The following is a 14,527-nucleotide window of genomic DNA, read 5'->3' as shown; positions in this document are numbered from 1 at the left end:
CTGCTTACAGTTAAAATTAACCAAAGTAATTCCTATATTTTTTAAGTACACTCAAATATGCTTCTTTAAACCAACCATACCAACCATCAATAACACAAATTAGGCAACTTAAATTAATGCATTTTCCTGCAGTGTGCTTCTTTTTGTCCGGCTGGCCGGGATAATGGGTTAAATCGCACAAGGAAGTACCTGTGTGGTCATTTACAGACAGGGAGCAAAGTCCGTGTGAGAAGACAACAGGGAAGGGATTCCTGGATAGGCAGCATTTCCTCATGACGAGCTGCTCCACTATTTGTTTTAGTCTGAATTTGTTGCTGTCAGCACGTTAGATGTGGTTACAGAGGAAAGTCTTCAAAGCTGGTCATGTTAAACTGCGACAGAGAAATGGCCAGGGAACCACAGGGACAAGGCTCGAGTCATGTGTATGACTATATTGAAGGTGCGTCTGCTTCTACCGCTGATCACATTCACCTGTACATATTTGTTCATTTTAAACATTTAGATAATACTGAGTCAGCTGAATATATAAATAATGTCATTGTTGATATGAAATCATCTTTTAATCTGACTGCGTTGTCTTGACACATTATGCTTAATCATTTTCTGTGCTGTTTTTCTGTCTTTTGCTCTCCTCTCACAGGGAACGGTTACCCTGGTGACCGGAGCTCACTAAGGTCACGGCGAGTTTCATCTCGAGTGTCCAATCAGAATTATCCTCAGTTCAACTTGAGTTCTACGGCTGCAAAGGAGGATGAGGAAGGCAGCAGTGGACCGGCCCGGGAGCTCAGGAGCATCCCTCTGCCCATGGCACTGAAAAGAGCTGTGAGGTATGAAAGCTGCATCTGAACGCCTGGTGGGGAATTTTTCTAAACATAGTTAAAGATCCCCTCCAGGCAAGAATTAACTAAAAAACTAATTGAAACAAACTAAACTTATCTAAACTAAACTATAGTAGTACATAGTAATCTATCTATCTATCTATCTATCTATCTATCTATCTATCTATCTATCTATCTATCTATCTATCTATCTATCTATCTATCTATCTATCTATCTATCTATCTATCTATCTATCTATCTATCTATCTATCTATCTATGGACTCATAGATTAAAGTGTTGCCCATAATCATATTACATAAAAGTTACTCCAGAGTTATTGAGGTGTAACTTGTTCATTACAGGCAGGTGCAGCAAATGCAGGTGCCGGTGGTTTCCAGGAGGGATACCTGGAAACGGCACAAGACCAAATGTTTGAGTAAACTCAAAGATAACACCAGAAGATTTCTCCACTTTTTCGCGCTGTGGAGCAAGACCCTGCAAAAGATTGGAGGTAAACATCCAGTTTATTTATCTATTAATTGGTTTCACAGAAAAGTGTTAATGTGTGGTTTGAACCCATTTTTTAATGAAGTCATGGCCCTTTTACCTCACAGGGAACTTCGGAGGCGGCGTCCAGTCTTATTTCCTATTCCTGCGATTCTTGGTGGTGCTCAATTTTGTTTCTTTCTTACTGATTGCTGGACTCGTCATCATCCCCAGCATCGTCTTCAGATCTGTTGGGACCACATCTGCTAATGGAACTGGTAAACACTAATTCAGGCTACAGTTTGTTGGCTCACATTTCATTTTGCTTTAACTTGAGGACAACACATGGCAGGGTACGTTGTAATTTCAAGTTTCTTCATCTCCCCATATTAGTTTTAGCACAATTTCTTTCTAAACAGGAAGCCCTCCCACAGTTTAATGGATCAGTTTCAGATCAGGCAACAGTGTTCATATATGAGTAAATATAAAGGCAGCATGCCAGCAGAAACAAAATGAAGAAATGGCCACTGGCGGAGCAGAAGATTTGTTCCTAAAATGATGTCTAAATACAAATGTGTTCACCTGAGGTAAGAGCTGTACGTAGGTGTGAAATGTACAACAAAGAAATTTTGCTACTTTCCTACCTACTCTCTAATCTTCACAAGAGAACCCACCACTATTTTCATATGGAGGATTTCTCATTTTATTAATTAAAACCCTTTGAATTTTAGTGTGAGCAAACTAAATGTATCTAGATGACACCATAACACATATATTCAGAGAGGTGCAGGGAAACCTATAGAAATGCTGTAATCTCTGAGAATGCATGCAGAGATCATAAAGCTTTGCCCTTGTGGTGTTTTCCAGGTCCAGAGGAATGCATGGATTATGACCCTAATCCTCAGGGCTTGGTGGTGTTCTACAATTACATTCTTGATTTGCTTTCGGGAACGGTGAGAAACCGCAGCATCGCAATGACCTGCAAAGATACAAGACCTGCAGAACATAGAACAAAACAGATATTTCTTTTATTACTGAACATTAAGAGCAAAATCCAAAATGGTTTAGAACAAAATTGATGTGAAGTTTATTATAAAGTGTTGATTTTATCCTAATAATCAGAACAAAACAAAAAAAACAAAATAACAAAATAAAAACACATGGTTATAAAGTCAAAAAGACCATATACACTGTTGCCCATAAAGTTGGAATAATTGTTCAATACTCCCAATTTTGTTAAAGCCTGAATACACAGTTTGCAAAGCTTAATTGTGGTTTAAGTTTCACTGTGATATGTTTGGAAGAGTTTGATCAATAAAGTTGAGAAGATATACACTTTATTTATCAAGAATAAATCACATTGTCACAGTCATTTCATGAGAAGAGGTAAAAAAACATTTTATTCCAACTTTATGGGCAACAGTGTACATAGCAAAACAGCATACATTGGAGCTGAGGCGTACATTTCAAACTAAAAGCTGAAAATCAATACTCTAGCATCCTCCACATCCCCCAGAATACAGTGGACATGACCTCAGTTTCCTAATATAAGCTACATCCCTGCTTCCTCAGGCTCCTTCTATATTCTCTGTGGTTGAAAGTAAATTTAAACCACATCTCCTGAACGTTTAGTGGATACATGATGTCCATCCTCTCCTCTTTGATCAGGGCTTCATGGAGTACTCATACATGTTTTATGGCTACTACAACAACACAATGGTGGAGGACAGGAACTTCTCCTACAACATCCCCCTGGCCTACCTCTTCACTGCTGTCTTCTACTTTGCCTTTTGTCTCATTTGTATCATAGCACGGTAAGTCTGGTGTGAGTGTGTGTGTGTGTGTGTGTGTGTGTGTGCGCATGTGTCAGTTTGGGTCAACAGGTGAAATAAACAGAGTGACATTTAAAAGCCTGATTTGAGAGTTCAGTCACCTTGACCGGCATCTGTCTCTCTCTCCTTCCTGCTCACGCACAGCATGGGGACTGCAGCTCAAGTTGCCGTGGCAACGGGAGGCAGCGCTGTGGGCAACTACAGCATGATAGTGTTCACCAGCTGGGACTACGGTTGCCTTGGAGACCGAGCTACCAAGCTGAAGCAGAAAAACATCCACTACCGGCTGCAGGTCAGAGGGGATCTGTCCTACTTAGCAGGATGGAGGACAGTTGGAGAGAAAGAGACGTGTTATGGACGTTTTGCATGACCACTTCCTGTAGGTGGCATGTTTTCAGGTGACCCGTCGTCTCTTCTCTTTTCTCCTTCTCTGTCAGGTGGATCTGGAGGAGGAGAGCATCAAGAAACGGGCAGCAGCTCTGACTTTGTGTAAAAAAATCGTTTTATACTCTCTGCGTGTTTTTATGGGTTTTGTGTCATTCGGGCTCATTATAGCAGCCTTCTATGGGATCTTTGTTGCCACCGTCTACAGCCAGGTAAATGATGTAAAAGGAGAGTGATGACGCTGATGTGGTCTGGCTGAAAGTCTTGGGTGACCTTTTGGCTCTTGTCTCTGACAAACAGGAAAAGAGCGGGCAGGAAGGGATCATGGGTTTGATTTTTGAGTATCTGCCTTCAATCGTCATCACCACCGGAAACTTCCTGGTGCCGCTGCTGTGTGACCAGATTGGCCTGATGGAGCGATACTCCCCCAGCACTACAGTCATAGTGGCACTATTAAGGTTGGCACTGGTGCTTCTGTGAGAGAGAAATTATGTCAGAGCAAGTTCATTTGTGTTTGTCAATGATAAGAGGCCGAGAAAAACTGAATAACTCGAAATCAGAAGGTAACAAATGTGAGTGATCTGAACACAGTGGTGAAAAAAGAACTCAAAACCTTTCCTAAATGAAAGTGCCAATACAAAAATGTAAGAATACTTAATTGTAAGTAAAAGTCCTACATCCATATCTGTGATTAAGTAAAAATATAGACCTACTACAGACAAAATGTCATTTGAGTATCAGAAGTGAAGGTACTTGGCCCCCTCCTAATGGTCACAATATTAATCTGAGGGGTCATGAGACGATTAATGGAAGAGGAAAGAGGGAAATTTTTAATTATTTCCTTATTTTTTTTTAAATATTAGATAATTTTACCTCTTTGGGCCTTGAGTGATTATTTAACTGAAACCACCTGATAGGTGTAGCAGGGAAATCACCCTTTAGTGGAACAGCTAACAACTCATACACATCTAAAGCCTGTGACAAAGAACCACACGTTTTATAATGCACTTCATAAGCTTAGGTGTTCAATGTAAAATCTTAATTTCGAAAATAACGAGCCACTGTCAGATGGATGAAGAAGAATATTTCACTCTGAGAAGTAGCAGAGTAGAAGAGTAAAATAACAAAATGGAAATACTCGAGTAAAGTAGCAGTACCCAAAACGTATACTTTAGTGTTTGAGTAAATGTAGTTAGTTACTTTCCACTACAGACTGGACTTTACTGATTTACTAAGAATACTCTCAATTGTCTTTAACCACCAAGAGACACTTAGTATTGTCATTTCTCTTCCACGTGCAGGGCAGTGTTCCTTCGTCTGGTGAGTCTGGGCGTTCTCTTCTACACCCTGTGGCGTCAGATCACCTGCGAGGGGGACACAAGTAGTGGAGACTGTAAACTGTGCCTATACAACCATAAATTCTACCAGGTAATTAAACCACTTGAGTGCATGTGAATTCATTTTTAAGGATGGTTCTCACAAAATGGATCGAGTGAGTCTCCAAGCTGTTAGATAAGTACCAACTGCTTGTCAAAAAGGGATCAAGAGAACAAATACAGTTCTGCAGTTGGAAGATGCCAAAACATTTGTTTTTCTAATCTAACTTCCCTGTTGTGGCTGTGTTTACATGAGCATGAGTTTGTTTTTGCATCAACACATGGCAGAGACAGAGTGTGCTCTAAGTTAGATGGAGCAGCTGAGGACGATAGTAAGATGAAATGAGTATGACAGTAATTTTAGTTTGCCAAACAACCGCCAGTCACCAGAGTAAAGACAGAATATGGTTAAAGGATTCTGCATGAAATACACTTCACTAATAAAATAACTGTCTGCATGCTGGTTAATGTTTCCATGAACAATTATTGCCATTTATTATTATCAGGTAAATAAAAGTGTCTTATTATATGGCTTAGTTGAATACTCGATTCTGATTGGTCAATTACGACATTATACGATCTGATATTTCTGTATAGCAGGCTGCTGCTATGGACACATTTCTGATAGCAGATAATAAAATAATTTTCAATTCAATATTTTATCTGAAATGATGATTACTGAGCTGTGTAATAAACATGATAATGTAAAGCAAGCGGCGGTCATTATCCCTTACACATTTTATGGAATATTCAGACTCATCCTGCTGGTAGAGCAAATAATACAAAGTCTATCGAGGAAATACCACGATACATTACATACATATAAGAACTGTAAAGAGCTCTACACTACAGGCTTCTACACAAATCTGTCAGGCCAGCCTATACTCATTTAGAGGTGCTTCTGCTTATCTAAAACAATGCCAATATTAAGTCACAATGAGAAAACAGTTTGTCACTAAACCATGATGTAAAGTGATGGAAGTATCTGACTGTCTTTGCTGACACTCTTTAGTAAAATGACATATGTGCCCTCACTGGACGAGATAGTCACGCTTTAAAAATTTGGGTGAAACGGCAAGTAACACAAAACAAAGTGAAAGTAGGATCTTTAGTTGTTGTAATACAGGTTCATCTGTTGATGTTTTCCTCATCATGTAGTGCTGGGAAACACGTGTGGGGCAGGAGATGTACAAGCTGACGCTGTTCGACCTCCTCATCAACATTGCTGTGCTCGTCCTGGTGGAGTTTCCTCGCAGGTACAAATCATTGTGTGAATAATTTGTCTGTATTAACAGATTTTAACAGATACAGGTCATTGAGATTTTAGTTTTTACAAATAAGTCAGATCAGGATCATGACGCTCAGCCATGTGACTGTACTGTGTTTCAGGATGGTGGTGGACAACTGGTCCAATAAGCTGGCTCAGTGGGTGGGTCGGCAGGAGTTCGTAGTTCCCTCCAACGTGCTTGGACTGGTTTATGGTCAGACTGTGGTTTGGACAGGAGCTCTTTTTTGCCCTCTGCTGCCACTCATCAACACCATCAAGTTTGTCATCCTCTTCTACTGCAAGAGGGTGAAGATGTCGCTCTAACACAACCAACATTTCACACAGTGGAGAGAGAGATTCACTCAGCTCATGTCTCCATTTCCACTGTCCTCCTCAGATCACGCTCTTCTATAACTGTCGGCCAGCACTGAGGACGTTTCGCTCCACCACCTCCACTTTCTTCTTCCTGGTGGTGCTCCTGTTTGGCTGGGGCTTGGCCACCGTTGTCATGATTTACAGTCTTGCTGAGTGAGTGCTGAGTTCTGGGTTCACATGTCATGTCAGTGTTTTCCGTGTTGTATTATATCACTTAAGACACGTGTTCATCTTTCTGCTCAGGATCCGTCCGTCTATGGGTTGCGGCCCTTTCCGTTTCTTCCCCAGCATGTGGTCGATTGTTCCGACCTCTTTCTACAGCCTCTCTAAGACAACACAGGAGTTTCTCTTCTTCATTGGATCTCAGGCATTCTCCATCCCTCTGTCTGTGTTATTCTGGCAAGTTAACTTGTGCTTTCTGTATGATCATTATTCTGGTATCTCCAGTAGCCTACAGTACTCAAACACACATACAGAGTGCAGACTATATATATATATATTACCTGCATATTGCATGATCCTTCACTTTCCGTTTTATGATATATAATCGTGGCTCTTTTCATCCTTGCAGTGTGGTGATGTGTTATTTTGTAGCCTTGGCTTCTGTTTATGGGAAAAGTGTTGACCTGCTAAGAGCTCAGCTTAAACTGGTATGTTACTGGCATTTACCTGTATGGTGTATTTCAAAGAAAAGTCTTCTACATGGAATTTTTACAATATCGGTCAGACTATGTGATCTCCTAATATTCAGACTAATTCAGTGGTGTGTCTTTGTCTTTACAGGAGGGCCGTGATAAACAGTTCTTGGTTAAGCAGATTGAGGGGCTGAGTCGACGATTTCAGATACCACAACACACTGCGGAAACACAGGACTGAGCACAGCACTGGGACCGTGTTTAGTTTTACGACCTTCTCGCCTCAAACACTAAACAACATGACTAGGCATGTGAGAGGACTGTATATAGGCTATATAAAGTCAGTGCCATATGGTGCTGGTTGGAGTTTAGCAGACAGTCTAGCAGCAACATTGGTAACTTTAAGATTTGGTTGCTGACAGATCAAATTTGAAAAACGGAAATTAAAACCTGTTTGTTATTAATCTAGCCAAGTTAGCAGTATATGATTAAATTACATAAATGCCATGCAAAAAGTGCATTTTATATAAATGCTAAGTTTAACCCCCTTTGCCTGTCCATGAAAATAGAGTTGTGTATCTTTCTTTGTCTTTTATATAATAAAATGAGAGGAATTATAGCCCCCTCTGCTGTCTTCTTTGCGGTGTTGCAAACATGTGCAGTGTTTACTTCCTGTTTTTAATTTTCTTGTTCCTGTGGACTACAGCCAGAGCTACTCCTCTGACATCAAGTAAGTGACAGCGTTTATGTCCTGTTTTTACCTTGAAATGATGAGTTTGTTGTGAAGGAGCAGGTTGAATGCCTGCTCGTGGCTGTGAGCAGAGATATTTAACCATTTGGCTGTCGTTGAATTGAAAAGTAAAGTTGGAAAGTAGCAGACCATGCTAACGTTAGCTAGCGTAAAGTGCATTAACAACAGCACGAAAATCGCGACATATTCCCTCTTCTTTGACTTTATATTTGCCCGTTTTCCATCCGTACTCATTTCCCCACTGCCTCTGTCTACTAACGTTACGGTTTTATGAGCAAATTGAGTGTTTGACCGTGTTTATTCTCGCTTCAGCCGACTCTAGCCTGCCGGGCTAGCTCACGGCTAACAGACAGCATCCACAGTCGCCAAGGCAACAATGAACATCCTTCCAAAGAAGAGCTGGCACGTTCGCAACAAGGACAATGTCGCGCGCGTACGGAGGGACGAGGCCGAGGCAGCAGAGGAGGAGCGCGAGGCCAAGCGGCGCGTGGAGCGTGCAGAGCAAGAGGTGACTGAAGGTGTCAACATGTTTCACCATGTTCATCATATCTACCATGTTCACCATATCTACCATGTTTCATCATATCTACCATGTTCACCATGTTTCACCATGTTTCTCCATATCTACCATGTTCACCATATCTACCATGTTTCATCATATCTACCATGTTCACCATGTTCACCATGTTTCACCATGTTTCTCCATATCTACCATGTTTCACCATATCTACCATGTTCACCATGTTTCACCATATCTACCATGTCCACCATGTTTCACCATGTCCACCATGTTTCTCCATATCTACCATGTTTCACCATATCTACCATGTCCACCGTGTGACTACAGTTATGCCTCCAAAAGTTAGAACAAGTCAGCAGCTTAAAGCACTGAACTCAGATCCCTTAGTGGAGATAAACCAGCAGGGCTGCAGGTGATCATTCACTATCGATTCATCCTCAGAGGTTATCAGTTAGTCTATGAAATGCCAAACAAACTGTCTTCAAATTGCTTGTTTAAACTCGAACATATTCAATCTAATATAGCAAAGAAAAGCAAGCAAATTCTCACTTTGAGAGGCTGAAAACAGCAGATGTTTGACTTTTTTTTGCATGAGAAGTAACCACAGATGAACCACTGTATTACTCTGTATTAGCAGCCATGTCTGTCAGGACATGACTAGTGTGAGCTTCAGCAAAAGCTCATCCAAACAGTTTTTGCCTTCGCTTTGTTTTTCTATTTCATACTAACATGTTAATTTGTGAGAGTTTTAAAAGACACATACTAGATTAGATGAGCGGCTCAACTGGATAAAGAGGAGGCCAATTATAGTTTTAGTTATCGGTTCAAACTTTTTGACCGTATTTAAAAATGAAAAATATGTCCTTACAGAAATATTTGACTCTATAGTACTATGCTACCATTCATAATATTTAGAAATCAATCTGCACAGGCCTATAAACTATGTATTAAATTTCTAGTGAACATCTTTGTATTTCCTATGGTGTCAGCTTAATGTTACAGTACTATGCAGTCTTTTGTTGCTATTTCTAGACTAACCCTGGTTAGTCTAGCATTATGAGGATGCCTTTATTGTTGTTTGTATATGTTAAGTTTGGACTAACGACTTCTCCTCTCCACAGGCACGTACAGAGTATCTGAGAAGGAAAGCCAGAGCTGCTCTCCAGTCAGAAGGAGGAACGAAGGATGGTGATGATAATGATGAACAAAGTGGAGGAAGTGGAGCTCTGGAACATCTTAATCTTTTTCCCTTGGAGGAGTCCTCAGAGAAGAAGGGGAATGAGGAATATCTCAAAGAAAAGAAAGAAGAAAAGGTGATTTATTAGTTAGATACCGTTTGTGACTTCACACTTGTTTGCTGTTGCTGGTGTCTTGCTACATCGCTCACAAGTATAGTTGCAGGTCCAGTGCTGTTCAGTTTTAATATGAAAGGATGAATGCTTACATCAAGGTATTTGGATTGATTGGAAGTTAATGGAGTACTACAGCTTAGCATAGAGACTGAGGACATCTCAGGGGCTTTCCTCCTTTAGAGATGTTTGCTGCATCTTTGAACTCTCTTTGAACGATCAATGCAGCTGTAGATCAGGAACTTCTGTGTTCTTCAATGTAAAATTACTGTTTTTGTCACTGGAGTCTGGTGGGTTTCAACCAAGCAATATAACTGTTGTTTCTAGTTAAACAAACAGGATCTTCTCTGTAATGTTGTCAGACATTAAGAATAACAATCTGAGCCCATCAGAGGCAAAAAGAAACACTTTTAGTGGACGTACTTTGACGGGCAAGGCTGCCCCAAAGGATTTCATTACAGTCCATTTACTGTAAAAAATTACATTCGATTTTGATAAAAAAATTGTTATCACCAGGTCGACTTATTTGTTTTTTCTGAGCAGAGGGCAGTTTGCTCACTCGTCATGGAGACGGTTTAGTTGTTTCACTTGACCAAAGTATAGATTTAGGGGTTACTGTCATGTGATGACAACTAAACTATCAGTCTGACTGATCATCTGAGCCAAATTTTCAAGGTCAAGAACGAACTTCTAAGCCCACTAGATTGTTGTCAGCGTTTTCCAGATTACATCTCTATTATACCATCAGTGGTATAGTGATCACTATTAAAAACAATGTTATGGAAAAGTAGCTAAAGTCTGTTTAGTGTAAAGCTACCTTTTCACACTCACTGGTAAAACACAGTCTCTTGTGGTCTGAAGACAAAATATACTCTGGGTGCAGACCAGCCACAATGTGCATACAAGCGTAGTAAACAGATGGAGCTGTGAGTTGGGAAAACTGATGCAGATAGAGAGAGTTGGTTACATGCAACCACAGGAAACACTAAACGGCTGTTTCAGAGCAAAGAGTAGCTATGTAAGGATGTATTTGAATCTCATAAGATGACAACATGTTACTGATATTGTTTCTCCACATTCAGAAGCTTTAAATGTTTGTTTGGCTCTGCTGTCACCACACTACACATTTTAAATATTGTTGGTTTTCCTCGTTTTCTCTTTCTCAGGAGAAGCAGGAACGAGCCATCGGCTTGCTGGTGTCTCTAGGACCCCAGCCAGGGACTGAGGTCACTCCATGGTACATGAAAACCAGCAAAGACAAAGACGAGAGGAAAGACAAAGACGAGAGGAAAGACAAAGATGAGAGGAAAGACAAAGAAAAGAGGAAGGGAATAAGTGAAGAGGAGAGAGAGAAGAAAGATCGCAGACTGAAAGACAGTTTAGACCCTCTGAATGACATGAAGAAAGCCCTGGCTGTGAAGGACCGAAAACACCACAAGAGCAAGAAACAGGAGAAAAGAGACAGAGGGGACAAGAGGAGCAATGGAGAGAGGTAAGACTTATGGTTAATAACTAACAGCAGACTAATTTCAAAGAGGTAACTGAGAATATTTACACATAGTTTACATGATTTTCTGTTTTTACTGCTTAGTTCTCCCGTTTTAAAGGAACAGATTAGCACTTTGGGAAAGACAGTTATTCTCTTTCTTGCTCAGAGTTAGATGAGAGGATTGATGCCGCTCTCATGTCTGTATGTGCAGCTGGAGCCAACAGATGGTTAGCTTAGCTTAGCATAAAGACTGAAAACAAAGGGAACCAGCTGGTCTGGCTCTGTATGAAGGTAACAATCTGCACTTCCAAAACTCACCAATTAACATGTTATGTCTCATTTGTTTAACGTACCAAGACTGGTGTGTGAAAATGAACATTTACTATCTGGAGTGTTTGCTGGAATCCTGGCAACAACTCCCGCTGTTAACATTAAATTTTTCACAGTTTAAATTAATGAGAGTGTTGATTAGTGAGCTTTGGAGGTGCTGGTGGGCTGATTTTATTACCTTGGGACAGTGAGCCAGGCGAGCTGTGTCCTCCTGTTTGCAGCCGTTATGCTAAGCTACGCTAACCAGCTTCATATTGACTTTACAGGTGTTAGAGTGGTGTTTATCTTCTCATCTAACTCTCTGCAGGAAAGCAAATAAGCAGATTTCTTTGAGTTTTTTTTGTACTACTGACAATAGTAGACAGTTCTTGCAGCAACATGTCAGTTTCCTTATCATTAAGGTTTTGGAGGTGTGAATGTGATGATATGAATAAAATGTGATGAGGTTGTAAATATCTTTTAAGGAGAGATATAAAAAAAAAAATAATGTTTTTCTTGTCTTTTGTAGCTCCATAGAAAGGTTACGTGCTGAGCGGTTACAGAGAGAGGCTGAAGAGAGGAGGAGAGCCCAGGCCCTGCTCGACCAGAGGAACGGCAAAGGGAAGGAGCCAGGGAAGGAGGTGACTGAGAGGGAGAGGCCGTACAACAGCGCTTATTTCCCAGAACTTGCCCGGAAACGTCAAAGGCGGGATCGAGAGAGCTGGAGAGAAGAAATACTTAAATCGTGACCTGTCTTTATTGGTCATTTGAGTGTGATCTGTGATGGACAAATGTTGTGATTATAGAGCCACATTAAGAACACATTTGTGGCCTGGTCACATGATTGTCAGTAAGTAAATAAAAGGGCAGCTCGTAGGCCAGTCTTTATTTATTTTTGTTCACCCAGAGAGAGAAATTCTTGCAGGCAGGTCAGAGGTCAGGTTCGGCTGCAGCTAGCTCTGCTCCTGCAGCATTTTGCTTGTGATTACGACAGCAGGGAACATGGTTGCCATCACAGGGGGCATGAAGCACTCAGTGAACAACCAAGGAGATCAGAAAGTGATAGAAACTCAGCACACAGTGAATGAACAAACAATTTGAAGATGTCTCCTTGGACTCAAAGAAATTATAACAGCCATTTTTCACTATTTTCTGACATTGTACAGACGAAATGATTTATTGACTAATTGAGAAGCTAAACAGCAGATTAATCAATAATGTAAACACTTGTTATTTGCAGCCTTTCATGAAATCACACAGTACATGGCTGCTGTAAAAGCTGATGGTAAGGACAAAGGAGATTGTTTAATGTTATTTTATATTAATATTACTGAGAAATTCTTATTTCATAACACTGTTGTCTGTAAAATTATGATTTTTTGACCGGTCACAGTAGGAAAAGCACAGGTGTAAATAATGCAATTAATGGCGGCTGAATTCCATTTAGCAGCTGGTGCACGCTGGTTCACTGTCACACTGTGGAGACTCACTGAGAACGGAACAGAGCCACGTTAATGTCATTATTAGCATCTGTGAAATGTTTCTACTACACAGAGGCAAAATGGCTGCTAAAATAGACATATTGCATCATATACCGACATCATTGCGCAACTCATAAGATTGAGATTTACTGGCTTTTTTAATATTATCTTACAAATATATGATGTTAAATACCCTGATCCTGAAAAAATGCTGTTTTCATGGGTGATTTAATGTTGAAACTCTTGTTTAACTGTAGTCTGTGGAGCTGATCAGTATTGTACTGGGTTACCATAGGCCTTTGTTTTATTTTGCCCACATTGATTATATCACTGAGCCAAACTAAGTGCTCCAAAATGACCATTGCATTCTTTAAACAAACATTATAACCTTAATAAAGGAGGGACTTACTGCAGGGCTGTTGTAATTGGACTGCATTAGCTTTGGTTCAGTATACCTAATAAACATCTTGATCTTTATTTATTGCTGGAAGTTATGTTTTTAATATAGTGCAGATATCACATTAAATACATTTAAATAATATCCCCACAGAAAGTGTTTTTGTTAAAGTGAAGCTTTACAATCTTTGCAGGCGCAGTCAATTAAGACGGATTCCTTATTATTATTATTATTATTATTATTTAAGTGTTATTTTTGATATGATATTAAAAATCCAATATCAATATGACCCCACTGCTGAGCACTACACACTTACCATTCATCACGCTCCTGTGGAAACACTAGCACTGATGATATTTTATTTTTCTGGATGACATGATGGTGATCAGGCCGGACCATGACAATGCGCGCCGTGTGTGTCTGACGTAGGCTGGCGGAGGAGAAAAACACAGACAACCCTCCAACACAGAGAGAGAGAGAGGGAGAGAGAGAAAGGGGGAGAGAAAGACATATATTTATTTATATAACGGGAGAAACAGCGGATGGTTGTTTTCAGCAGTGCTCCACACAGACGGAGGCAGAGCAATAATAGATGTGCAGCGAGCGGCGGGCTGAGGATGCACAATAGAGCATCTCACACACCGTGTTTAATTGCGGATTAGAGCAGGGGGAGGAGGAGGAGGAGGAGGAGGTGGAGGGGAGAGCACAACGAGGAAGGCAAGGAGACGCTCTTTATTATTAGGAGAAAAAGCGGAGGGGGGAGACAGAGACAGCGTGAGCCCGGAGACGGCACAGACCGTGGCGGGGGGAACGGCAGAGAGGAGGACACCGACACCGACAGCCGGCGGCGGCGCTCGGATGGTGGTGTTGTTGCTCCGGACGCGGCGACGATGCGGCCACACTGCTGGGTGATGGTTGCGCTGGCGGGGATCATGTCGTACTTCAGCCCGGAGAGAGCCCTCGGAGCCCCGCAGAGGGAAGGTGAGTGGAGTCGGAGGAGGTGGAGGAGGAGGGAGGAGGAGGGTAAGGGAGGGGGGGGCTGAAAGCCTGTCAGTG

At 41.1% G+C, this 14,527-nt stretch overlaps 2 protein-coding genes across 3 annotated transcripts; both read left to right on the top strand.

The window, feature by feature from the left end:
- The first annotated feature begins 246 nt into the window (after window positions 1–246).
- Window positions 247–7,794, top strand: tmc4 (transmembrane channel-like 4). The gene is made up of 16 exons (XM_070835218.1): window positions 247–439; window positions 641–827; window positions 1,183–1,331; window positions 1,435–1,584; window positions 2,174–2,259; window positions 2,975–3,120; window positions 3,283–3,430; window positions 3,576–3,734; window positions 3,823–3,980; window positions 4,824–4,950; window positions 6,057–6,154; window positions 6,288–6,471; window positions 6,563–6,693; window positions 6,784–6,939; window positions 7,112–7,190; window positions 7,324–7,794. The coding sequence occupies exons 1-16, from the start codon at window positions 364–366 to the stop codon at window positions 7,414–7,416; spliced, it is 2,127 nt and encodes a 708-aa protein (XP_070691319.1). The 5' UTR covers window positions 247–363; the 3' UTR covers window positions 7,417–7,794.
- A 53-nt stretch (window positions 7,795–7,847) lies between these two features.
- On the top strand, window positions 7,848–13,551 carry leng1 (leukocyte receptor cluster (LRC) member 1). 2 transcript variants are annotated; one of them, XM_070835340.1, is made up of 5 exons: window positions 7,848–7,905; window positions 8,239–8,434; window positions 9,568–9,759; window positions 10,962–11,287; window positions 12,123–13,551. In XM_070835340.1, the coding sequence occupies exons 2-5, from the start codon at window positions 8,303–8,305 to the stop codon at window positions 12,340–12,342; spliced, it is 870 nt and encodes a 289-aa protein (XP_070691441.1). In that variant the 5' UTR covers window positions 7,848–7,905; window positions 8,239–8,302; the 3' UTR covers window positions 12,343–13,551. The 2 variants fall into 2 exon arrangements, with proteins under 2 accessions (XP_070691441.1, XP_070691440.1); XM_070835339.1 differs by lacking the exon at window positions 7,848–7,905 and having other exon boundaries at window positions 8,234–8,434.
- The last annotated feature ends 976 nt before the right edge of the window (window positions 13,552–14,527 follow it).

The sequence above is a fragment of the Pempheris klunzingeri genome, chromosome 8 (genome assembly GCF_042242105.1).
Source record: "Pempheris klunzingeri isolate RE-2024b chromosome 8, fPemKlu1.hap1, whole genome shotgun sequence".
In the NCBI taxonomy this organism is placed as follows: Eukaryota; Metazoa; Chordata; class Actinopteri; order Acropomatiformes; family Pempheridae; genus Pempheris; species Pempheris klunzingeri.
Note: the sequence above shows the minus strand (reverse complement) of the source record. Positions and strands in the feature narration are given on the sequence as shown.